This window comes from Limanda limanda, chromosome 10 (genome assembly GCF_963576545.1).
Source record: "Limanda limanda chromosome 10, fLimLim1.1, whole genome shotgun sequence".
Lineage (NCBI taxonomy): Eukaryota > Metazoa > Chordata > Actinopteri > Pleuronectiformes > Pleuronectidae > Limanda > Limanda limanda.
The window spans coordinates 19,206,566-19,232,602 of record NC_083645.1 but is presented as its reverse complement, the minus strand read 5'-3'; the positions used below and the strand labels follow the sequence as shown (position 1 = coordinate 19,232,602).

Here is a 26,037-nt window from a genome sequence, read left to right as displayed (position 1 = left end):
GTGACAGCGACACAAAGCCATCGATACAAACAGTCCTCAAACACCTTCGATGATAAATCTACCAAAGTGCTCTTGGTTTTTTTCTTTTTGATTTCTGGAGGGAAAAAAAAAAATTCAGTAATTACATTTCTTTACTTCACAGAAACAATACTGCCACAGACGTTACAGCATCTCCCAGTGGTCACGTCACCCATCCCTCCTAAAAGACAACACAAATAAATAAAAGGAAGAATCTAGAGCTGGAAGAGTGAGTTGATTATCAACAGAAAATGTATCGACAAGAATTCTAATGATCAATTGTTTGTTTAGCGATTTTCCAACAAAATTCTTTTTACAAAATGTACTTCCAGCTTGTTTTTTTCTAACTGTGAGTATTTACTTATTTTCTCATAATAAAATTTATTTTGGGGGTTGGACATTCACTATTATTTCACCATTATACAGAGCAAACATTCATTTCATCAAGAAAACCATCCACAGAGGAATCAGTAATGAAAGACATGTTACTTTCAGACCTATAATCATTTTTTTTATATAAGTATCTACTATCAGTCATGAGCTTCAAACGGCTCCATGAAAAATCCTACAGCTGCCGACGATCCCTTCTTCTCTAAATGCTTCTTCCTCGCTCGTATGTCTGGAGTTAATTCTTCAGGAGATTGAGGAGGACTTGTGACCGGGGCTCTGATCATAAATCCTCCCGGGCAGGTTTCACAGTCCCACACGACGCCGATGAACACACTAGCATTTCTACACAGGTATATTTCACAAACACCAACTCTGTCTTGCATATAAACACAATCACTATAAGACAAACTCTCGCTATCTGCTAAAATCATTTAAATACTAAGAATTTCACTTTCTCTCGGTTTGCCTTGAGTGGATTTTCTTCTCTCCCTCTCCCTCCTCCCCCAAGCGAAACAAAAACGATTTCTCGATACTCGCACCAAAGGCTGCGCTCCGTCTGAAAGACACAGATGTGTGAAAGGAGAGGATGTGTGCACGTCTGCCAGAGACAGCTGCCGTGGAAGGAGTTTACTGTCACAGCGCAGATGTGAGAAGACGAGTATGAAAAGGCAGAACACGGCAGGGAGAGAGATAGAGAGAGAGAAAGAGAGAGAGAGGACTCTGAGGAAGATCGGCTCTGATGTGATTTGCAGGAGGAGGCGCTCGAGCTCGCAGGCACGATAATTAACACTTGGCCACAGTTCAGCTTCAAATAGGTACAAAAAAAAACAACAACGACCTGCTGATGTCGGTCGTCTTCTCTCGTCGGCTGAGACGTTTTCAGAACACGTCAATCTATAATTCAAGCGTTTCAGTTCTTTTCCTCTAAAATCAGTGATTCTCAACCGTGAAGACTTGCAGGATTACACACACACACACACACACACACACACACACACACAACTTTATCTTCTGGTCACAGGCGGAATTTATCTTCCAGTTGTGAATTTCTCCTCGTTAAGATTTTATCTTTCTAATACTTTCTGGAAGAAACCTAATTCGTTTTTCATTATCGGGGGGGATATAATCGTATTAACAGTTTTGCTGAGAGTTGGATGATTCTGCATTTAAGTGCCAGCACCTTTCACTGATTGTTTAAGTTGTGCAAATACTGAAATGTTAAAATGGCAGGAATTCAAGATAGAGCTCCAGTTGGTGAAACAACAAATTGTGGTTTGTTGTTGATGTTTTACCAAATAAAGATGAAACTTTCCCTTTAATCTCCTCATGATGTTGGATGTATCTCCGGACCCCCTGGTTGAGAAGCTCTCGACTGATCTGCGTGTGAACGGCTCTGACCTGTGAAGGGCATCTCTGCTGCTCGACCCAAGTTGCATTTCGTAGTGCAACTGTTGCGATAAGGCACTGTTACTACAAGTGTCTACGATCACCAGAGGTCCGACCTTTCACTCAGCGGCTCCCGGGTCACTCAGAGCACCGGCGTCACACTGAAGCCTCAGTTATAGAAAAAGTGGAAGGACAGGAGTTGGCCTGGATCAGATCACGTAAAAAAAAAGAAAAAGATAAGTAATAACAGTACTGATGCAGCAGAATCGGACTGGAAAGGTCGATTTACATTTGCCTGGAAGGAGCCTTTAGGAACATCTCAGCTGAGGACTGGCCTGCCCCCCCCCTGCACGGACATCTTGTCCACTCACACACTTCCAGCTGTAGCCTGTCCTGCCTCCTCATGGTTTGCATAGGACATGTAATGTACACACAACGAAAGCTGACAGTATGTTTGGTGTTTACACGTCCAGAAGTATTATTGTCCTGCCAGACACTTGCAAGGAGTATATATATGAACTGGCCTCTCACAATAAATGTCAATATGCAACTTTAAATAAAGAAGAGAAGAGTCGGACAGAGGAGCCCACCGGTGAACCACAGGGAAAGTCATTCGCTTTAGGAGAGTTCTTGTTTTTTTGCAGATTTCCCAGCGGCGTCTCCACCTGCGTGTCTTTTGCATGCAGTGTTCTGGAGTCAGAGGAAGCTGCTGACTCAACATTAAATCACTCCCACCCCCCTCCTGCAGGAGTCAGTCAAACAGCTCTGCAGCTCCTGCTGAGGGAGGGGGGGGCAAGGAGGGGCCGCAGCAGAGACCCTTCTGGTTGGATGTGGGGCCGGAGCCGGAGAGTAACGGAGTCACCCGCACAGTAATCAGACATTGATTATTAATGTTCCACTTCCTGTCCAGGCAGGTTTCTGGGGGAGGGGGAGTGGCCGCAATTAGGGCCCGCCCCCCCTCACGCAGCTAATGGGACTTGTCCTTGATGCTGGACGCCTCCACGTCGGGCTCGGGAGAAGCCAGGGGCGGGACCTTGGACAGCGGGGGGTGCTCCTCTTTGGGCGAGGGGCTCTTCTGGGCCGGGGCGGCGATGCTCGGCTTGGCGTCCTCAGGGGTGTGCTCGTTGAGGATGAGCGGCGCCGTGGTTTTCTGTAGGCAGAGGACAGCATGCTGAAGAGACGCAGACGCAGAGTGAGTCAGCGACCACAAACCCAATAAACATGAATATAACAAGTATTTCATTTTTATGACTCTATAATATAACTGATTCAAATTTTACATCCACCAATAATATCATGAGACTGAAATCAAACAGATGATCGGACAGAGATTTGAGATGCAGTGAAATAAACCAGATCAAAATGTGTGAGGCCCCAGAGGACTGGAAAATACAGAGGGTTCAAAAAGCCTGTTAAAGGCTAAAGGAATAAAAACTACTTTGTTACGACTCCTGAATAAATCCTGGATTCTTGCAAAACCAATCAGTTCAAGTTCAAATGTTTTTTGGCTTCAACAAACAGAATTAAAGCACATTAATACACACACACACACACACACACACACACACACACACACACACACACACACACACACACACACACACACACACACACACACACACACACACACACACACACACACACACACACACACACACACACACACACACACACACACACACACACACACACAATGTAATAGATTTAGACTTAAAGTTAAATTATATTTCTGCTCTGCATTCACTGATCTGCTTTGTAGCCACTTTAGAGCAAACTGGGTGAACAGGGAGGATACAGTGTGTGTGGATGTGTGTGTGTGTGTGTGTGTGTGTTTGTGTGTGTGTGTGTGTACCATGGCTTGTGGCTCCGGGCTGCTGCTGCTGCTGCTGCTGCTGTTGTTCGGTGCAGCAGACGATGCAGGAACCGGCGAATCCTCCTGCAGTCCTCTTCTGTCCAAGACGCTGGAGGCGAGACAAGGCGATCAGTCACTAAGTGCATCCTGCTCGTTATTCACCCGAACGAGTCGGAGCAAAGGAGACTAATCTATCACAGCATCTCAGACACAGATACAGAGCTCACCGATAAGCAAGAGAAGAAAGCACCACGATGAATAAAACAAGGGAGATTCGGATTGAAAACAGACATTTCAGACTAAATCACTCAGGCCTGCTGGAGCTTTACCTGGGGTAGGCCGGCCCACACAGAACCTCACAGCAGTTTTTGAAGATGTTCTTGTGGCTGTACGGGTTCTGGACTCTGTTCTTCCCAGACCACGACCCTTTAATCTGAAAAAAACAACAAATACAGTGCATTAAACACATGGACTCTTCTCATCAGCCGAATTCCCGAGCACCCCCGACTACTTTACCCCCTCGCTCAGCTCTCCTTCAAAAAGATTTTTCCCTGGGCTTATACCTTATTCAAAAGCAGAGCTCCATTTTTAGATGTTATTCCCACCGGCTTGGCTTTGACCCAGTAAAAGGATCTAGTCAGGGATTTTAATGATTCCTGGTTTAATGGGGAGTCTATGTGCTGATGAGAGTGTGTGATGTGTGTTTCCTCTCAGTCACACGCCGGCAGCAGACGAAACATTAGATGGTTCTTCTCCTTCGCTTCATTTTCATGGTGGAAAAAATCCTTCTGCATTATTCCCTTTAAAAATCATCTTTTTTTGACTTCCTATGTTTTTGCCCCTTGGTTTGTTTATTTGTTTGTTTTTTGAGTTTTATTCAAAAACTGCTAAATGGATTTCTACTAAACGCGGCAGCAGGATGGGACATGAACCAATAAACAACCCATTTAATGTTGTGGTTGTTAATATTGTGTTTAATCGACAATTTCACTGATTTCTCAGAGATTAATTCCTGTTACACTGTACATATACTGTTAATCCTGTATATATTTGTATTTCATTTACACTTTTTATATCTATATTAGTTATATAACTCATTTTCAAAAAAAATGATGCTGTAACAATGCAAATGGCCCCATTGACAATTTAAGGTATTTTTTTTAATCTAGCTTATGTTTTTAATTATCGCAAAAACAAGAGAGAAGAAGATAAATTAAATTGATATTGATGCAAATGTAACAGATATAACAACGCAGACACATTTTCATTTTCACAGCATCTGTTTGGACTGACTGACCTTCCTGCAAGTCAGAGAAAAAAAGCAGTATATGTAGATGTAGGTCAGCGCTACAGTGCATACTGTGTGTGTGTGTGTGTGTGTGTGTGTGTGTGTGTGTGTGTGTGTGTGTGTGTGTGTGTGTGTGTGTGTGTGTGTGTGTGTGTGTGTGTGTGTGTGTGTGTGTGTGTGTGCATGTGTATGTGTGTGTGTGTGTGTGTTTGGAGACACAGCTGACAGACCATGTGTCGTCCTGTGGGAGACCAGAAGAGCTACAACACTCAAGGTGCCTTCTCTTGTTCGCTCTTATTCCACCGTTTCTATCCTCTTCACACTCTCTCCCTCCTCCTCACCCCACCTCACCCCCCCTCACCCCCCTCTCGGCTCTGCAACAGCAGCATCTCTGGCAGCGGGCCCGGGCCCTGCAGGTATCGATGCATCTATTATTAGGCCAATCACAGATATTGAAACGGCCGCGTTGACAGCCATTGTTTTCGACTCCCGGAGCAAACGTTACACTGCAGAGCTGCATTTCTGTACGGGCGGGGGGGGAAAAAATGAGGCCAAACATCCCACAGGAAAGAAGAAGGGGAATAATAAATTAATCATTACAACAAAGTACGAGTGCACTCGCTTGCTTTCCGCCATCTACAATCTCCCACCGTCTCCAGCAGCGCTTCTCGTCAGAGCCTCTGCTGTCAGATCTGGGCCAAACAAAGCCCCCGATAGAGTACACACACTGTTAATGCTGCTCCTCACACACACTGACACACACACACACACACACTGCGAACTGGATTCACCTGCATCACCACCACTCATCATCTGCTTCACATTGGCCCAGTGTGTGTGTGATGACTAAATAATGACTCAACGGGAACGCGCCCAAGCAATCAATACTTCATTTGGCATCAAAAAGCGAAGATTCAGAAAATTCAGCTGCTCACGTTTCCTTTTATCTCAGCTCAGTTCCAACACTGATTTTTATTAATAGCAGCAGTTTGTGCATATTTTCAGAGGATTAATCTGCGGCGTGCTGCTGGTGAGAAGAGCCGAGATGCTGCGTTCAAATCATTTACCAGCTCGATGGTTATGAGGCTCACTCTCTATTCGCCACATTAGAGACTCTGGGGCTGAACTGGATAAAAAAAACAGGCTGAATCAATGTTTAAAACACAGCAGGAAGTATTGGACAAACCCAGCATGTGCTTCATTCTGCGTCATGTAAAATCTGATTTAAAAAATAAAAACCTGTTTAAAACATGTGACATGTCTTTGTTTCAGCTGTAATAAATCATCTTTAGTAGTTTCAGTTGAAATCTTGTTTTATACTATTCCCTTGCTTATATTTGAGAGCTTTACTTTGTTTAGTTCTTTTTCTCTTCCCAACATAATAACCTTGTTTAACAAGCTGCAGCTTTAACAGCCCTCCGGTCCTCCGGTGCAGGGCGCGGCGCTGCCGTTGTCAAGGCAACAGCTCGGCGCTCCAAGGAACTGTAGTGTTTACACCGCAGCCATGTATGTTTAACTTTCCAGCCTTGTGAACCCAGGCTGACTGATCGCAATATTTACAGACGTTTAAAGCGACACTTTATCTTCACCTTGTGCTGAACTTTGTCAAACGCGTGGATCCGAAACAGATTTTAAAACAACTTAAGCCCGTGTCTTGCATTTCATTGTAATTCTTACATGTGTGAGGGCTGGAAACGAATCTGCACTCAGGAGGATCTATTACATTTTTACATCTGTGAACAATAATTGACTCTTGGGTTGGGTTTTACTACTACGGGATTTTTTTGTTAATATATGTACATCTAGTGTTAACCGCTAAGACTGAAATATTTACCACTAGAGTTGAGAAAATGTGGGCATGTGACAAAATGGTGAAAACCAGTCAACAGCGCCAAAGCAGAAGGGGGAACTTGCATTTCAGTTATCTCCTATTTATACTTTTCCCTTTTATTTGTCTTGAGCAAACAGCAGAGCAATCGGATACAGGAGAGAATCCAACAAAGTGGAAATGCAACCAAGTAGTGTTTCAGTGGCCGGATGATTAAAAAGCTGTAAACGCATTATTCTCTTTTTATAAATAACTTTTAACTACCTGGTAACGATAGTACTTCCATGAATACACTGATGAACTGTTTATCTTTTGGTGACGTTTTCAGCTTCTGGTGCACAATCACCAACCTTTGAGCTCGAGTGGGATCCACCCAAACGTGCACGTGGGCCACACAGACTGTATGTAAAGATGGACAAGGCCAAAGGTGGTGGTTCATGCACATGTGGTGCAAGGTGCAGTATATGTTATGTTATTCATCCATGTTAGTGAATGGAACGTGGACCAAAGTAAAAAATCAAAGTACACGTCAAATTCAATTTTATCAAAAATGTTTTGTGTGTATTATTTTAGGTAATTGTTGTTAATATTGCGAGTATGTTTGTTTTTTAAATAGTCTTTTGATGCTATAAAGAGACACATCTGTAGTTTCTGCTTCATTCCTGCATCTTTAAACACAGTCTATTGTAGGCTACATGACAACAGATGCATGCACATGTCTTAATGTGACTCAATTTTAAATTAAGAGCGGGTTAAATTACATCTGAATGTTGTGATTCAGGTGTGGCCGAGGTTCACAATTCACTTGTGGTGAGAGCTCAACATGGGCCAACCTCAGCATATAAAGTATAAAGTATAATAAATAATATTCACAGTTTTTTTGTGAACCACTAAGACAAATGCAGCCAATAAAAGTCCAGTTAAACAGCATCAAGTCGAAGTTTCCACCACATGGATCGAGCACTTGAATGATAATGATGTCACAGTTAATCCTGATAGTTAACATCATGGTTCACCTGCATAGATGTCATATGAAAAATAAAACAAACTACATGTAAATGTGCCGCTCTGTGCTCCACCTGCTGATTCAGACCCGAGTAAACAAAGTGCAGATGTTGACGCCATCATTCATGTGGAGTAGTGTGTGAGGCAGCAGGCAGTTCGGTGCACTTACGTCCTCGTTGGTGGTCTGGTTGAGGGAGATCAGGTAGGTGTGGAAGCCGGTCAGTCCCACCACTGACCACAGGGTGAAGAAGCACACCAGCACCTCCAGCACAGTGGACACGAGTTAAGAGAAGAGTAACAGATGTTTGGTGCCGGACACTCGGTCACTGATCCAACAGCAGGAGGCGGCAAAGTGGAAGAGACTAATTAGCAAAGACTAATGAAGAGAATAAAGCCAGCGACAAGTCCGAGACAAGTCTGAGACAACGATGAGCTGGAATTTACTTGAGTAAATTAATTCATCATTAAGTCAAACTTTCCTTATTTACTGTTACTACACCTGTAAAATGTTCTACTGTACTAATTAAGCTTCGTGACTCGATTAAAAATGTCTCCTCCTGTGTTTTAATGTCTCAAGCTAATATTTTTGATTAACAATCTTGTAAAACAGATTTTATTGCAGTCTGGCTGCAGACATGGTTTCGTAGTGGAGAACTGAGGCTGAAGATACACACCCAAGGCCAAAAGACAAACAGCCCACTTCCTAAGTGGTTGATATTTAAGTGGAGCACAACAAAGAAACTGCATAATGCTTCCATTGGAGTGTGGAGGATATTACTCTGAGTATAAGAAGTAGCCTAAGCCAAATAAACATCTCAGTAGTTCTATATTTTGCCTGGCTGTTTGGCAAACATAATCCTTTAGATTGTATATATTGTACATATTGTATATATTCTCTGGAAGCTCTGAAGTAGCGGTGTTCTCACGACTTAAACACCAATCATACACGACTTTCTTCTTCATAACTAAGAGCTCACGAGCTGCGTCCAAAGCAGTTTTGAAAGGATATGTTCCAGGTGTTTCTTTCAAAGTGTTCAGGAAGCCATTATCCACCGAGCCTGTGAACAGACAGAGAGGACAGTTGCTGTTTCAGTTTCTTCTCCTGAAAAGGAACAGATCTCACATATTACACAGTATAAAGAGAACAGAGCTAATTATCCCCATGAGAAACGTGTGTCTGTGTCCTGTTGGGCAGAACAAGGAAGCAGGAGGATGAGAATGGAGGAGGACTCGTGTCGAGCTGTCAGTTGCTGTTGTGCGTTGCGTCACGTATCAGGAGTAGGCTGGTCTGAATTAGGTCATGGTTACAGAACATGTGCCGGCATTTGCATAAACCCTGGGAGTCGCTGCTGACGAGCGGGTTTCACAGCTCGCTCTCCCTGTTTTGCCACATTCTTGCAGCTTTTCACGCGTCAGTCTCTGCCATAGGTCTCTGCACGTTGCTTCTGATGGAACAGGTCGATACTTACGCATTACCACGTGGACGATGTCGAAGGTGAAGATGTAAATGGTGAGCAGGGAGAGCGACAGGGTGAACAGGTAGAAGTATCGGTAGTTCCTCTTGCCCACACAGTTGCCCACCCATGGACAGTGGTGATCGAAACGGTCTGTGGAAAAGAGAGGGGAAAAAAGTGTCTTGTATAAATATGTGAAATGTGGACTTTATTAGAAAACAGACTATTTTTGCAATCAAACGAAGTGTTAAAAATACACCGGTATCAGCTCCAGTCTTTTAGTCGCTTTGTGCTTCAGCTTCTGTAAACCTGATGTCTATATATAGTGATCCCTTCCTGTTCTATCAAACAGAGCAGAGCCAGATGGAAGTTAGGCCGAGACAGAGGTAAACAGAGGTGAAAGTCTTGGTTTTTTGTACTTTTCTCTCAACTTCCTGGTTGGAGTTTCACAACGAGAGCTAACAGACACACAAACATGAGGCAAGAAGCGGTTTGTAGAAAAGGTAAAATAGATGGATCATTTTTGGATTTGCAGAACAAAGATACTGCACGTTTTCTATTGTTTTAAAATTCAATTAGTTCACTGTACACTCGATCTGGAATGAGTTAACTGTATAGGAAGTATGTTTAGTCTTGTTAACGGCAGTGAGATGGTGATGGTGACCAGTTGGTGCACCACACTAACAATATTGTAGCTGCTCTGTGCTGTTTGCTAAGTGTGGATATAAAAACCATTGAATTAGAGCTAAAAATATCAACACTTTAGCTACTAGAAGCTAAACCTGATTTGCCACTTTCGCAAATTGAATCCCATATCAGAGACAGGTGCAGCGCTTCAAACATGTAACCCCCAGTACCTTTTGTTTTGTATGAATAATCCAACAAAACCAAATTCACTGTTCAAACAACTACAGACTACTTTGAATTTCTAATAAGTCATTATAGGTGTACCACAAAAGACTGTGGGTATAAGCAAATATTACTATTATATAAGCTTTTTTGTGCTGTGTATTTGGACTTTCACCACTGTGAATGATGTAAAGCTGAGGAGGTAAAGATATGACTGCAGTAAAACAGGGAGTGAGGCGTGTGTGTGTGTGTGTGTGTGTGTAGCAGGTGCACACAGATGAACCAGTGTTCACAATGACGGAGCACTTATTCCCTCTCTTAGCCTCCACTGTCTCCTCTCATATCGCCTCTGAGTCTATGCTGCGTTCAAACACATTCCTCAATCATCAGCAGCCAAATGACTGCAAGACTCTGCAGGACTGAGAGACACATCAGCCGAACACACACACACACAGACAGACACACACACACGCACACACACAGCAACACACAAACAAACACTCTGCCTTCAAAATTCAAAGCACGTTCTAAAAAAGTCCACCCTGTGATGTTTTTAGTGAGTTTGTCTCAGTTTTCCAAAAACCTTCTGTACCATGTTTGCTTGGTCTGACATTTATTTATAAATCTTTTTCAAATAATTTCATGACAGTGACAAATGAATCCAGGCAGAATATGAAGGTCAATACTCTAGTAACAATCAAGTCAGGGAGCTATTCTAACATTTCTAACCTTTTACTTCTGAAAAAAGTCCCATAAACCATAATCCAATGAGAACAACAGGTAGGAAGTGATGTCTCACCGACACAGTTGTCGCAGATGCTGCAGTGAGACGCTCGAGGAGGCCGGAAGATCTTGCAGGTGTAACAATACTTGAGCTTGACGATCTGGTTGTTGATCTGGACGTTGCGGATTCGCGGTGGAGGCCGCTGACCCGCGGGGACGTTCCCGTTGGCGGCCTCTGCGGAAACAAAACAGAACAACATTCATGAGAAGGCTTTTTCTAAGTATTATTAACCCTAAAACATCTTTAGTGCTGGCAGAAAGAATAAGCTTCACAAAAGGTGCAATTCTTAAGAGCGCTCTCGCACAGAATTGCATTAGATGTTACAGCTGTTCATCTGCGGTATTTCTCAAACAGACAGGTAAAAATGTGACATCCAGTGACAAGGACGAGGAAAAACCCAGATATAAATCTTGATAGTTGAACCTTGAGAAAATCAGTGGATGACAACATCGGCTTGGTATTGATGCTAGTGGATTTATGTGTAATGACCACTGAGCTGTTAATCTTATATATTAGCAACACTATGGTGCACAGTGTCCAGTTCTGTGTGAGCATCAGCTAACCTTCCACACACTGGAGTGACTGTATTTCACAGTCGTATCTTCGACGTGACGCAGCCTCTCTTCTGCACAGCAGCCAGCAACCAAATGAAATTCTCTTTTTCTGAGCAGCTCCGATTTTTCTTATTATGTTGCACTGCAGGAGCCATTAGAGAGGCTGGTTTATGACCAGAGGGCTGCTGGCAGGAATCTGTCATGGGAAAAGCGGTAAGGGAGAAATCTACATGCTGCACGTGGCCCAATGTGAATCTTGGACTCTCACTTGGACACATTAAGATAAGGAAAATGTGCCAAACGTGGAAATTAGATTATCTGAGCTGGCTTAAGTGTTTAGGGAGTGGAGGAAAAATTCTGCATTAGCTAAATTGCATACTTATCCTTATTATATTGCTCTAAATGACTGTTCTCTGTTATGTAAAAGCATATTAATAAATCATGGAAACACATCCACAAAACAAACAATCCGTAACAAATCTACAGACATGAAGATTTTGAAATGTATTTTATCTGACGGCACAAAATATTCAACATAATATACATCTAAAGAATGTGGGATAAGCGGCTTTCAGGATAAAGCAGGGTAAAGGAAGGAATGAGTCATCACTCACGGGGAATGATGCCACTCCCTCGGGTAGCAGAGCTCTGTCTGCGAGGGGCATTAAATATTCCAAGAGGAAGCCTCTCCTCGTATTAGCATTCCCCCCCGGGACCAGTCGCTAACAGGCGGAGGGGACGGAGCGTAGAGGCTGTGGCGGCTTCATCAACATGCCGGCCTCGGCTTCAGAATGAAAGCAAACGCCCAGGCCTGCCTTTGCCATCGCACCCACACTTATAACAAAAAAAAAACAGCCAACCAAACACAAATACTGGCTCTTAGCTTTAAGTGCGGGATGGGAGTCGTTAAATCGAGAGCTTTGTTTGAGCTGCTGCAGTGAATTTTCCGCCTTTTTAGCATTTATGTAACGGACATTTTACTTTTTTGGAGGTTGTGTAAAGTGGATAAAAAAATGTAAAAAAACAGAGTGAAAGTGATTAATCGGTGAAAGGTTCTGGAAACTGCATGCAACTAGAGATTTATTCTTTGTTTGTGTTTGCAGGGAAATCCTAAAAACTCCTGAGGTTAAGAGGCTTGGAGAAGTTGGATTTAAAGGAAGAATTAAATGAAAATTCAGGACACCATGATGAATACCTCAGCGTTAATAGTTTTTTAATGTGTACTATATATTGTGTCCTGCAGTTTGACTATACTGCAGCTTCTGCCTTTAACTGAGGAAGCATTTGGGTCTATAAATGCTGTACTAACTGTAGACATATTGATTGCGCAGTTACATTTCAACTAATCCCCTCCAAGTAAATAATTAAAAGACTTAACTCTGTGTCCTCAATGAACATGGTATGTATTTTTGTGTAAATGTGAATAAGAGCAGGTTTTAATAGCTAACTTACTTTACCAACTGGAAATGTATCGTTAAGTTGATCAACCGAAATTAAGCAGTTGTTTAAACCATTTGTTGCAGATATTCTCTCATAGTCTCTAGTTTCAAAGGTTTGATTTGATTTTTGTGTGCCTGTCTTTGCAAACATATTCTGTATAATTGCGTTTTATACTGTTTTATACCATGTGAGTTCTGGGAACTTTTAATCAATCAAAACAAAAATCGTCACTGAAATTCAAACCTGTGTCAAAACCAAAAAGAATCATTAGTTGCAGCTGTATTCACATGAATCATTTCCTCATATAAACTACAGGCAGGTGCCTGTGTCATCACAGCCAAAGATGGTTAAACCGGCGAGCTGTAGTCATCCAGAGAGCAGAATGAGTCACAGTCATGATGAGAGCAGTGCTGGCTCACACACTCTCAGAGGAGCGAGCGCCTCAGCATCGCTCTCACAGTCCACCTCTGTCATGAGCAGAGACCAGTCTCCACCCAGGCCTCCTGTGTGTAGTGGGAGAGCGATGGCTGAAGGACGCCATGAATCTTACACAGAGACAAAGAGTGAACACGGACCAGCCACGAGAGGGAGGGAGGGAGGGTGAGGAAGCAGAGTGAGCTGTTGCAGTAATATCACAAAATGACTTATCATCCAGACATAAAGAGTCTGAAGAGCAAACGGAGCAGACGGGGAAAAAAAATCATTTCTGATGAAGACAATGAGGTTTTGTTGTCATTAGTACACAGCGAAGTATTTGTTCTGTATAATGAGACACAGACTCCTCGTAATGAACGAGTGTTAGAGCGAGCACTACATCCACCGACGAGCGAGTCCAACCTTTAGCATCATAAAGTATAACGAACATGAATAAACCAGCAGGACTGAGGCCGTCTGCTCACTGCTTCACCTGCCGACACTAAACTATTCATGCTTCCAAATACTGTCCCTTCCACAACTTCCACAGAATCCACTGAACAAATCCCCAATGTGGTTTTATACAAGACAAATAGATGTGCAACGCCGAGAGGACGACGACGTATCAGATCATGAGCTGTAACAACCGTTTGTTCTGCTGTTGACTTAACATTTGAATGGATGTAGATAAGAGACGTGTCTGTCGGCCTTATGAGCACTGACTGTGAATTATGTCTATACACACACTTCAAGGACAGAAGCCAGACTGTCACATTGGACGACTCGCTTCCTCAAACCTTCAGAAGTCCGAGCATCATCGGTCAACGTGGACTTTACTTTCTCTTTTCTACTATTATCAAAGTTAATTTCCTTTTTGGTGGATCAGAGCTCTACAAATGTTCCTGACAACAATTCCTTCAGTTTTTCAGAAGAGACAACATATTTCATGCAAAATCACATGGATGTGTTTATTCATTTTGTTCATATCCATCAACCTAAATATTCTATTTTGATTTATAATTAACTATGAGTTGGAAAATGAGATCAATCATTGTATTTCTGCTCTAATTGAAGACTTGATGGACATGTAAAGGTCATGAAAACCTGATTTATTAATTACCCTCAACTTTGTCTATTGACATTTCTACCAAACGTGATTGTCTCTGGGCTTATTCATCAAAGAATATACATTTGAAGCCAAGTGGATTAATGGGGAGACGAGAGTTTGAGTTACGAACATTTCACAGAAATGAAAACAAATGTTTCTAAAGTTTTGTAACCTACCTATTTCCATCTCGATGAATGTGGCTTCCTCTTGGAGGGCCCGTGGCAGAACCCCAGGGTCACTGAAGCTGGTCCTCAACAGCATGGCCATGACGAAGAGGAAGAGCACGATAGCGAAGACTGGGATGGTGGGAGACAGATGCAGAGCCAGGTATGGACATCTGCAGGAGGGGAGACAAAAGCGATATGAATAAAGAGAGATAGTGACTTTACTAACTGTATCTCTGGTTCTGGATTCTGAAAAAAAAAAAATTATGTTTGGGGACAATGTAAATATTTAAATATGTAAATATATTTTTTCAAATATTTCTGAACAAAGTAATTAATATGTGATGTTATAAGATCAGTCAGAGGGCAGGTCTGTAAAACCACCTGAGGAATCTGCCGGGTAAGGCAGTCATAAGCTATGGATGAAAAGGGACGACATCACCTGGTCAATTAACTTATCGCCGTAGGAAAAAAGGGCTGGAGTGGAGCTCCTGTGGGAACAAGTAACCGTAAAAAGGCCAGTAATTATGGGACACACCCCAAGGACACTTAGGAAAACAACTGCAACTGATGTGTCATAAGTAACATCCTCTTGTTGCCCTTCATCAGAATATCCAGTCAGAGTTCTGATCCACAGGGATTGTAACACCCAGTTCCAACAACCAGTAAAGCATTCATGATCCTTAGTTGCAGCCCTTCACTGTTTGATTTAAAGAGTTGAAGAAATATAAAAATAAATGTGACAAGCGTAAGTATGAGAGCCCTCTGAAAGAGAGCACGGAGGACATGACACAACAACACTACATACTCTGAACTGTTGTTCTGAGCACAAGGTCGTGACCTGCCCTTTCTTTGGATCATTCAAGAGTCCCGGCCATGAATAAACAACACCACGCCACACTCCCCTCACCTTCTGGAAGAGTGGAGCAATATTAGCATAACTGCGTTTGCCAGGCCTTTGAGATTAGAGCCAGCGGGGCTCCACCGAACAGGCCTGCTGCTCAACGCGATAACAGATGTGAGCAGCGACAGGGCCGAGCGCAGCGGCAGAAAACGCTCCCGCATGCAGATATTAATACTTTAACTGCACGCCCTCATCTCCCTCCCATGTGGCCAGGATCATCTATTCAAAATGCAAAACTACTGTTGCACTACAGGGTTGCAGGTTGTTATGCCATATCCTGTACATGGCTAACTTCCCTTCCATGTTATTAAAAAGCTGCACACACAGCTGACACACTCTGCTTTATTATGAGGAAGAAGAACTTTAGAGCTCTGACACTCCACTGATGTACATCATCTTTTTGTTAAAGTCAAAGTATAAAGTTAGAGTATTCAGGAAATTCACTTGAACAAAATTTAAATGTCAATCTATAAACAATTAACCATGTAAGTAATAAGTTTTATACAATTACATTTATCATCCTTGGGTTTACAACAAAACGTCATCTTGACATTACAAAATATCAAAAAGAAAATCCTCAGATAAACATATGAAAGAAATAATCTTTCAGTGCAGCCCGAAGTTTAAATAAAGATCCTTTTTTACTAAGAAAATTACAAATGAATATGATATCACATGTAGGCAGACATTCATATTTGTCAAATACCAGCCACATGCTTGTACTGTAACACATGTATATGTAACAGTATACTACTTATATAAAAGTATGCTATTTTTGGTTATCAAATCTGCTTAACAGCAAAAACACATAGTATTTTTTGTAACTATGTGGTTGTAGCTGGTTTAGTTGGGATTTGTTCATTAGAACCAATACAAGTTGGTGTTTAATCAAATGATCAGTCAACACTATAGAATTTGACAACCCTTTAAATACAATCGTTTTTTACAACCACTCTTACATGTTTTTACATTGACTGTCTTAAGTTTAAAAAAAAAGTCATTTGACCGTGAGAGAGTTTTGTTTGGGTTTCTTCCACTGTCTCCACACACAGCTGTAAGGAAGTTTAAAAAGAGAGGACAGTATCTGAGTGAACAACTGTCAGTCTGCAAAACATGGCAGCGAACAGAGTCCTGATAAATCTGATGTACCTGGCTCATGATGTAAGCCAGGTACATCCACATACCTGAGCACTGACACACACACACACACACACACACCTGCAGGACGGGTCTGAGCAGTTTCCCTGCATAGCCTTTTTTTCACACTAATGGAAACACAGAGCAGAGATCAAATCAATAGAGCTTTCCACCGGAGCAAGCCTGTGAAGTCGGTTTGTCCCATTTGTAGAGCACAGACGGCGGGAGGCAGTGGATTCGGACTGAGCGAAGGCATTCTGTCGATGAAGTGTAATTCCCGTAATGATGACTGGTCGGTATTCAAGGCACACTCTATCATCGCTTCCCATCAAGCCTGCACGTCCTTCCTGGATGTGACCATTTCCTGTGCTGGTGAGGAGCCGGGTGGTGCTGGCTCAGTGACGCTGGGTTTTTCATCAGTCAGCACGGAGGCAGCAGAAAAACGGGACTTAATCTGCCCGCGGGTCCATGAGGAGAAAATGTTTTCATCATCAACAAGGTGATCGATTCAGACCTCCAAACGACACACAGCCCCCCCGACACACTCCCTGTAATCTCCCTGTCTGTAGGTAACACTATAAACGACTTCAAGTGGTGTGGGAAGTAACAAGTACATTCAAATACAACCCCGAGGTACTTGTACTTATACTTCGCAACATTTAAATCTCTATGAGAGAGGGGATCAATACCACTCTCATGTTCGTACAGTAAATAAGAGCCTGGAGTGGGTTGGCCTAGCTCAGCGTTAAGACTGGAAACAGCTAATGAAGAACAGTAATATAAACGCAACAATCTGCCTTAGCTTCAGATTTACAGTAAAAATATGAGACTGCTATCAATCCTCACATCGAACTCATAGGGAGCAACAAACAGTTTCTTAAAAATGGCAACTTTGCCTTTAATACGCAAAGGTTTTTTATATATAAGATTTTAAACCTGGATATACCAGTCAATAACTGTGTGTTTGTGTGTGTGTTTGCGTGTGTGTGTGTGTGTATTAGATGCATTAGGGTGTGTCTACCCCACTTTGATCCAAAGGATTTCCCCTCTTAACTGAGAACGAGACGAGAAGCTTCTAAAATAGAAGTAATAAAGTAGAGTCAAATCATTTTAACTCTTCAGTAATAAAACCAGGATTAATATGTCAGCGTGTCATTCCTTAGGTGACTCATGAAATTTTACTTTTGTAAACGTTTAAATACCTTCCTTTATTAATACTTAATGTGTGTAAGCTGTTGCCGAGCTGCATGAATCATACTACAAATGAATAATGTACGTAATGTGCAGGCAGATCCACGGTGGGCCTCAGTAACAGCCCTGTGTCATACAAACATCTGGAGACTGAGATGGGCCTGTTTCTGGGGCAGTGCTGAAGAAAACCAAAGCTCCAACTCTGTCTGCTCTCTCTCCTCTTCCACACACTGATAGAACGATACTCCATCACTGAAATTTGTAAATATTGAGATTAGAGGGGGATTTTCAAAGGTGCCTCCACAAACCCCTAAATTGCATCACATGACTTTCTAGGCTTTTCAAAGATAGTCAGGATTTATTTTCTTTTCAGGAAACAAATGTTTAAATCTAGGACGTGAACACAATGGTAAAACAGGAAGCTTAGACCTTAACAATGGACAACCGAGATAACTGTGAGGAAACATGTCATTCAAACCTCTTTGTGTGGGCGAGTTTAAAAAAAGGTTACTCTGAAATTCAGTGGGTACGATCTGTTGTCTGGGTTAAATCAGTCGTGCTTGTTATGCAACATTTAAATACCATATGAGTGAGATGAAACATTAGAGCCGGGGTCGTGACCATTTCCCTCAGATTAAAGCTCGGATTACAGATGTTGCATCATAGAATATTCACTAAGTGAAATGAACGCTAACGGTGTATGTGATGATTTAATTTCAGCAGCAAGAAAACCAATACTTGAACTTCTACAGCCTGATTGAAGGGGAATCTATGTATATACCAAGTAGAGAATCTTCATCAAACCGAACAGATAACAAACACAGATAAAATCTCCTCCCTGTGTGACTGAGGGAGGAGAGAAATCTGCACTCTCCTCCTGCCATGGAAGCGGCCGGAGAACAAAGCCTGCGGATCACCGTTACTGTAAATGGAGCATGTACTCTGAGTAGAGCATAAATCATGTTATTGCTCATTTAGCCTGGGCAGGGAGCCGCTTCCTGATTGGCTAGCATGGAGACAGGGTGGGGTTAGAGATGCTGCGGGAGCCTCAGCGGTCGGTTACGAGGTTTCCTCTGAATACAATTGCTCTGAGACCACTTGCCCATTCACTTGTAAAGGGGAAATGGTCGACAGTGTATGTACAAACACATGGAAAAAGGATGAGTCTCTTTGTATGCACATATGCCTCTCTAGCTTCAGGCCAGCGTCCTGGGTGGACACACAGATGACACAATGTCCCCGTGTTCCAGTTTCTTATTCCCTCATCCAAGCTCTATAGGTGGCTATCCACATTCACATATGCATGCATGCACAAACACACACACTGACACAAATGTGCAAAAGGGAACCAAACCAGCAAACAACCGACTTAGAGGAAGCTTTGTGACGTGGATACAAACATGTCAGGCAGTTAACTTCCACAGCCTTTCAGAAATCACCTCTAATAACAGAGACTATCAATTCCAACAGGGTAAGGGACAAGTAGTACTAAAATGTATTCTGCCCGTAAAGGAAAAACTTAGCCAGGCCCACATCCCCCGTGAATAATTTGTTTAGTTGTTCCTAATGAGTCTTTTCATTTGTGTATTCAACCGGTCGTTTCCGCAATTAAGTACAAATTAAAGCACAGAGTGGTTTCCCTGCACACGGGGCTGATGGCTGGTGATAAAAATGAGACGTCTGCTCAGAGGATATGAGACAGTCTGCACAAGGACGAGTCCCTGTCTGTCCTCCCATCAACGCCACAGTGCAGCTCCCAAACACAATGAAGAACAAAAAAGAACAAACAAAGATACAAGGAAACTAAACCCTGCTAAGACTGAATGATGAACTACAGCAAAATGCACAAGAATCAGCCGCCACGAAAAGCTTTGTTTCAAATAATTAGATCTTAATGATTCAGTGTCAAGCCTCAACTACCCGAAGATTAATCTGTGACTCTTTAGATAACAATGATTATTTCATGCATCTCTAGAAGAAGATGTGTGAAACTATGTTATCTTAGTTTAGAGCCAACATTCGTAAATAAGCAGCAAACCAAGTTTGACATGGATTAATAATTAAACAGAGATCATTTTGAGCGATAGACAAAAGGTCAAGAGATCACCAAGGTCATTATAATCAATACTGACTGGGGCCTCTGTGTGTGTTTGTGTGTGTATGTGTGTGTGTGTGTGTGTGTGTGTGTGTGTGTGTGTGTGTGTGTGTGTGTGTGTGTGTGTGTGTGTGTGTGTGTGTGTGTGTGTGTGTGTGTGTGTGTGTGTGTGTGTGTGTGTGTGTGTGTGTGTGTGTGTGTGTGTGTGTGTGTGTGTGTGTGTGTGTGTGTGTGTGTGTGTGTGTGTGTGTGTGTGTGTGGGTACCAAATTTCATGGCAATCCATCCAATAGACCTGGAGACATTTCACAAAAGAAACTGAAATATAAACCTGCTGGTGTTGTCAGAAGAAAAGCAGGATAGGGGAGGTATTTTGGTACTAAATTTCATAGCAATCCATCCAATATTTTTTTCAGGAAACTTATTTCTGGATCCAAATGGTGGACGGACCAACAGAATGATATTGTCGTCAACAGAGACACATTGCGTGTCTTTGTCACACATGATGGTAAACTTATTTATTTGGTATTCAAGTATGTTGCTGGATCAAAACAAGCAACTTAAATAAATCACTTTGGTCTTTTAGAAATAATAATGGGATTTTGTTTCACCATTTTCTGACAAATTCATTTCGGAAATTGTATTGCACCTCTGACACCAGCTGAGGCTTTAACACCAAAGTCTGGACTTTTTAATGCTCAATTAAATGTAATGTAATTGTGCAATTTGTGAATGCAATGAACCTCAGAGCCTGTGTTTCAGAAGGATATTGCTTCTGCCACAGATTTAAATCACATATGCATCAACAGGCCGTGTAATGCTGCGTTTGAAAATTTCCCTCATGTCGTTTGGGCCTCTCCAAGTTAATATCCACCCCCTCCCCACGAGAGATAATTATGTTTCACTGTAATATGAACATAGCATGCTAACAACCCTCTAGCCATTAGTCACTGCAATGCCTCCTCAGGGCTCTGGATGTTCAGCGTTAGCAGCATCGTCTCTCTCGCTCTCTCTCTCTCTCTCAATCTCTCTCTCTCTCTCTCTCTCTCTCTCTTTCTCACTGCGCTCCGAGCCAGACAACAGCTCCTTCTGTCCGGACTCAGAGGGAAGAAGCAGGAGGCCATTAAAGTGCAGAGCAGATCGAGATGGGAAGGGCCTGGCATGAGTGAAAGCAGCTACCTCTCCTCTATACGTTCCAAATCCATTTGGCCTGGTCGACTACATACACGCCCACAGAGAGAGAGAAAGAGAGAGAGAGAGAGAGAGAGAGAGAGAGAGAGAGAGAGAGAGAGCGAGAGAGAAAGAGAGAGAGAGGCTACTGTGCTGCACGATTTGTGCCTCATCATCATGTCTATAATCTGTCACTTCAAAAAACTGGAGAGAAAGCAGAGACAGGAGGAATTTAAAAAAGGACAAAGACAGAAAGTGGGCGTACTCTGAATGAAGAGCAGCACCGCTCCATGATGATTATTCACAGTCATGGTCTTCATTTTTTGAAAAACAATCCTCTGCAGAGCCTCAGCTGGCAGGATTTTGGTTCACAAGCAGCAACCGAGCCAGACGGCAACGTTCTGAAGGCTAATGAGTCCACGGGGTTGTTTGAGTGGTGGGTTGAGACCGAACTGCTGAGACAACAAAAATGGCAGCTTTCCTTTCTCAAACCCTGAAGCTGGACAGCGAGGGTTATCAAATATTAAACACCTCTGTGTGTGGTCAATCATAAACCTCTTCTCTGTCAGAGCAGCGGAACATGAATGCAAAGTGTGTTCGGGAAGAACAGAAATAGCTTCATTATAAAGAAGAAGACAATATAACAAGTCAAATACAACAGAAACAGGTGGGATGAGTCAAAATAAATAAATGAATAAATTTATTTAATAATAATTTTTCAGATTTTCTGTTATCATTTTTCCTGTCATATATAACACTGTACACTATATATATATTTGGACTGTTGGTTACATAAAACAGGATATTTCCATGCAGCAGCTTGGATTCACTTCATTGACGAGACGATCCTTCAACAAATCTGTGTTTTCATAAAGAGTCCAATGATTGTTGGGTTTATAATTTGCCTGAAAGACGTCAGAACCTGAGGGGACATCTTCAAATGTTTTGATTTGTATATCCAAATATCCAAAGGGATTTAGTTGAGGAAAATTATTATTAGTCTAAGAGAACTTAAATAATAACATTTGAGAAGATGGAATGACGAGACTTTTACATCATCTCTTAAACGGCATCATTTACGTCATGTTTTTAGCCTAAATATCCTCTGATATCCTCCTCTGGATCCGTGTCGGAGCGTGGATCAAGCAGACATTTAGGATAAAAACATGGTGTAAATGACACAGTTTCGAGTCAAATTTCAATATCGGGTTTACAGACTCTTGGATGACACCACAGGAGCAGTATGGAGACATTTTGAGTTTTCTTTCTGTAGTTTTTTCTTACGTGTAGAGAAGTGGTCATCATTTACTTCCACTGTACTGGTGTACTGATTTGTCTGCAGCACTATTTACCCCTTAAACTCCAGAAGTGATTTGTGGACTCAAACCCTTCACCCACCCCTCCATCGCTGTATGAGTAGATCATGAGGGAATTCATATTTTGGGGTAAACTATCCCTTTTACTATCAAAATAGCTTTAAAATAATCCTGTACATGAACTAATCTGTTGATGAACTTGGTTTTGCAGGACAGAGACCCTCCTCACTGAGACACAGGCCCACTGCCAGCTGCTCTACAGAGATGCGAGGGTGCTGGGTGGAGGCACATGCGTCCTGAGGTGACTTATGGATTCAGTTACAGTGGATATGAGGCCCATCAAGACTCAGAGAGAAAGAGAGAGAGACCAGGACTTACTCGAAGGCGAAGAAGAGGGAGCAGGTCCCGACGATGAGGAACAGGGTAAGGTAGAAGACTCCTTTCTGCCGGGCCATCATCACCCGGCCGTCGCAGCAGAACGTGTTCTTCCCCGGGAGCTTCTCCCATTTTCGCACCTTTCGAGTGATCATCACCGCCGACATGGTGTCCTCTCGTCGGATCCGATCTCTAGGTGAACGTCAGCTGTTAAACTGTAGAGAAACAACAACAACAACAACAACAACAACACAAATCAGACAAGGAGGGGACACAGGGATCGGGTGTATCATTAGAAAGCAGCGCACTTACTGAGTGGTGAGACAGATTTCTGCACAGGAGGACCGACAAGCATGTTCCTTCCTCAAGTGTCGCAGTCACATCATCAGTGTTTCCTAATCCATGTTATTCCCAGTTTCCAGTTTTTACCGCAGCATGTCATCCCCGGTGTGGAGCTCCCACGCTGCTCAAACAATCCTCCAGCACCGTCCACACTGGATTAATATCAAGGATTATTACTGAATATGGATCAGGAGGAATTCACCCAAACGCGTGAAGCAGAAGAAGAAGGAGAAGAAGGAGCCTGAGAATCCGGCGGATCGGACCTTGACCGGTTGACATTCATATCATATCTGGCTGAATCATAAACGATGCTTCTCGTTCCTCAGGAATCAGACTATGACCCGGACGCTGTGAAATAAATAGTAATAATCAGGAATAACCTCGGTTCGAGCGTAGGAGGAACGTGAATGTGTCAGATGAGCAGGTTTTTCTCCTCCTCTCTCTCTCTCTCTCTCTCTCTCGCTCTCTCTCTCCCGCAGGATCCAGCTCCTCCGTCAATGGCAGCAGGAAACACGCCTAGATTGAAACGTCCAACCTTAAAGGGGCAGGACAGGTGAAGAGAAAGGAACAAAGGAGCCACACCACAGCTCCGCTCACGTCATGTTCTTATCTTAGAGATGCTGGAGATACTGGAGCCGCTGTGTGAGGAAGAGGAAGAGGCTGTGAGGAAGAGGATTCACGGTTTGAATCCCTCTGCTGTTCCCACATGTGTCATCTTCAGGCCCCAGAGGTGAACACTGCAGAGGAACATCACTGGAGAAATGTTATTAAAAATGATATTATTAAAATGTATACTTTTCTACTTCATTTTTGCACAACTGTACAATTTTCTTTTATATATTTATCATGTAAAAATGTGTTTACTTTATGTATTTTTCTGTTTATATTGATAAGGTTACATATTTTTCTGTTGGTATTTTAAAGTTTAAATATTTTTCTGTTTAAGTTTTCAACTTCACATATTTTTCTGTTTATATTTTTTAGTTTACATATTTTTGTAATACATACAAATATGTTTTGTGTAATATACATGTTTTGGAAAGTAAATATACATATAAAAGCAAACAGCATCTTTTTTCATAATCCCAGCAGAAATCCTGATATTACAGAGTTACTTCTGTATTGATTAAAACAAGTTTTTATGTGTGACCCAAACATAATCTACAGTTTGTCATATGATGAATATTAACATGGGAAAATAAGACACATACCTCTCGCATCTGAGGTAAACCATCAAGTGGGTGATATTTATACAGCACAACAGGACAATATTACACAAATAAACACGAGAAATGTGGAGGTTTGATAATAGTTTGTGATGCTATCCAAGTGGCCAGGGAATTTAATACATACTGTATTTCTAAATTGAAATAATTGTTGAACAGAAGATTACATTTATTGATCTTTTTTTGAGTATGTGGTCCAACTCCATTGTTTGGAAACACTGCAGTCATCTTATGGATTTGTGTAACTGTTGTGACTTTAAAGTCTGCAGGAGCTTTTGATTTAAAGTCTGTGTGGTTATGTATGCATGGCCAGCAATAAAAACAGCACTTATATCGACTGTACAAGATGTATAATGGTCCCTCTAAGTCTTTTTGAGTACTGGCATGCATGAAGTGTTACTCTATAATTCAGTATTGGCTCAACTCGGATGTGTGGCCATTAAAGCCTCCTTGTTTCTACACAGATGAGTGTAGATGGCACTTTATGGCACTTGATGGCAGATGAGTGAGATGCATGTGGTCGGGCTGGACACTGAACAACCCATAATGAACCAAACATCCTCACTTTCAGTCCGTCCTTGAGTTATTAATCTGAGGTAGAAAAGCTGCTCTGGTACCTCATCAGTCGGGAGCCCTGCTGTTTTATACCCGGTCCAGAGGAGGACATTATTTATACATGACCTCTCAGGTGCTGCTTTGATGAACCTGCCAAGGCAGCTTCAAATGAACTCATGGCTGCAGACAACTTAAAAAAGTCATTATCAAATTCTGGTGCCACTTTTCATCACAGAGGAGAAAACCAGGAGAAGGATGTTTTATCTCGGGGCGAGAGGGAAAACGTCAGGATGTGACCGGTCTAATGTGTTTGAAAGCAGACAGATAGAAAACTTTATCACCAGTGGTTTTACACATGAAATACACAAAAACACAGCTCAGCAATCCACCACTGAATAACAATGGAGAGACAACAAGGAAGAGACAAAAATGCCATCAAATCATTACAAAACCAATAACTATTTAATCTACAATTCACTGTGTTCAGGCTGTGAGAGTTACATAATAACACTGTGGGTTTTAGTCCCACTGAAGTTTGTCTAAATCTTTTGCCATAAATCTGAAACTGCTCTTAGGTAACACAATAATATATATTCTTAAATGAAGGTGCTACTGGCTTTGATTTACCTTCATGATGTCATCAGGGGTATTTGGATCAAACCTGTCAACAGAGTTCATGCAAATGTTCCTCCATTTAATATTAATTATTAAAAGGAAAAGCTCATTTTAAAGCACTGACATGACAGTTCTGACAATAGACTTTAGCCTTTATTGAACAATTTCGGATTCAAGTTGACCTCATTCACTGTGACTCACCTCCCTGACTTTTGTCTCCATCTGTTGACATCAGTTGGAAACTGGTCCAAATCAAACTGATGCTCAGTCAATGTTTTTCTACAAATGAACCCCTGAAACTGTCCATCACCGACTGAAATATGGCTCAAATTCAGTCTTAGCTAGTATCTGTTAGTGATGATTTAAATTTAGTCCGCAGCGGGAAAAATTTAATCAACAAAATCAATAAAACAATACACCGTTTGTCGTTACAATAAAGTTTGATGGGTTCAAATGTCCGTCGCGTATAATGATCCGACTGGAAACACGTTCTTGTTTATGGTTATGGAGGAACTACGATCCCTGCAGCTGATGCGTCGCTCCTGATCCTTTTTGACCGAAACACAGAGGATCCAGAT

At 42.1% G+C, this 26,037-nt stretch overlaps 1 protein-coding gene across 2 annotated transcripts; it reads right to left on the bottom strand.

Annotated features, from left to right (window-relative positions):
• Window positions 1-1,388: 1,388 nt before the first annotated feature.
• zdhhc9 (zinc finger DHHC-type palmitoyltransferase 9) lies at window positions 1,389-23,517 on the bottom strand. Of its 2 annotated transcripts, none has more exons than XM_061079492.1 (10): window positions 23,034-23,517; window positions 22,725-22,936; window positions 14,547-14,707; window positions 10,870-11,028; window positions 9,237-9,374; window positions 8,779-8,825; window positions 7,937-8,041; window positions 3,976-4,079; window positions 3,647-3,755; window positions 1,389-2,965 (listed from the first exon to the last, which is right to left on the bottom strand). In XM_061079492.1, the coding sequence occupies exons 2-10, from the start codon at window positions 22,886-22,888 to the stop codon at window positions 2,762-2,764; spliced, it is 1,191 nt and encodes a 396-aa protein (XP_060935475.1). In that variant the 5' UTR covers window positions 22,889-22,936; window positions 23,034-23,517; the 3' UTR covers window positions 1,389-2,761. The 2 variants fall into 2 exon arrangements, with proteins under 2 accessions (XP_060935475.1, XP_060935476.1); XM_061079493.1 differs by having other exon boundaries at window positions 1,389-2,944.
• Window positions 23,518-26,037: the final 2,520 nt, after the last annotated feature.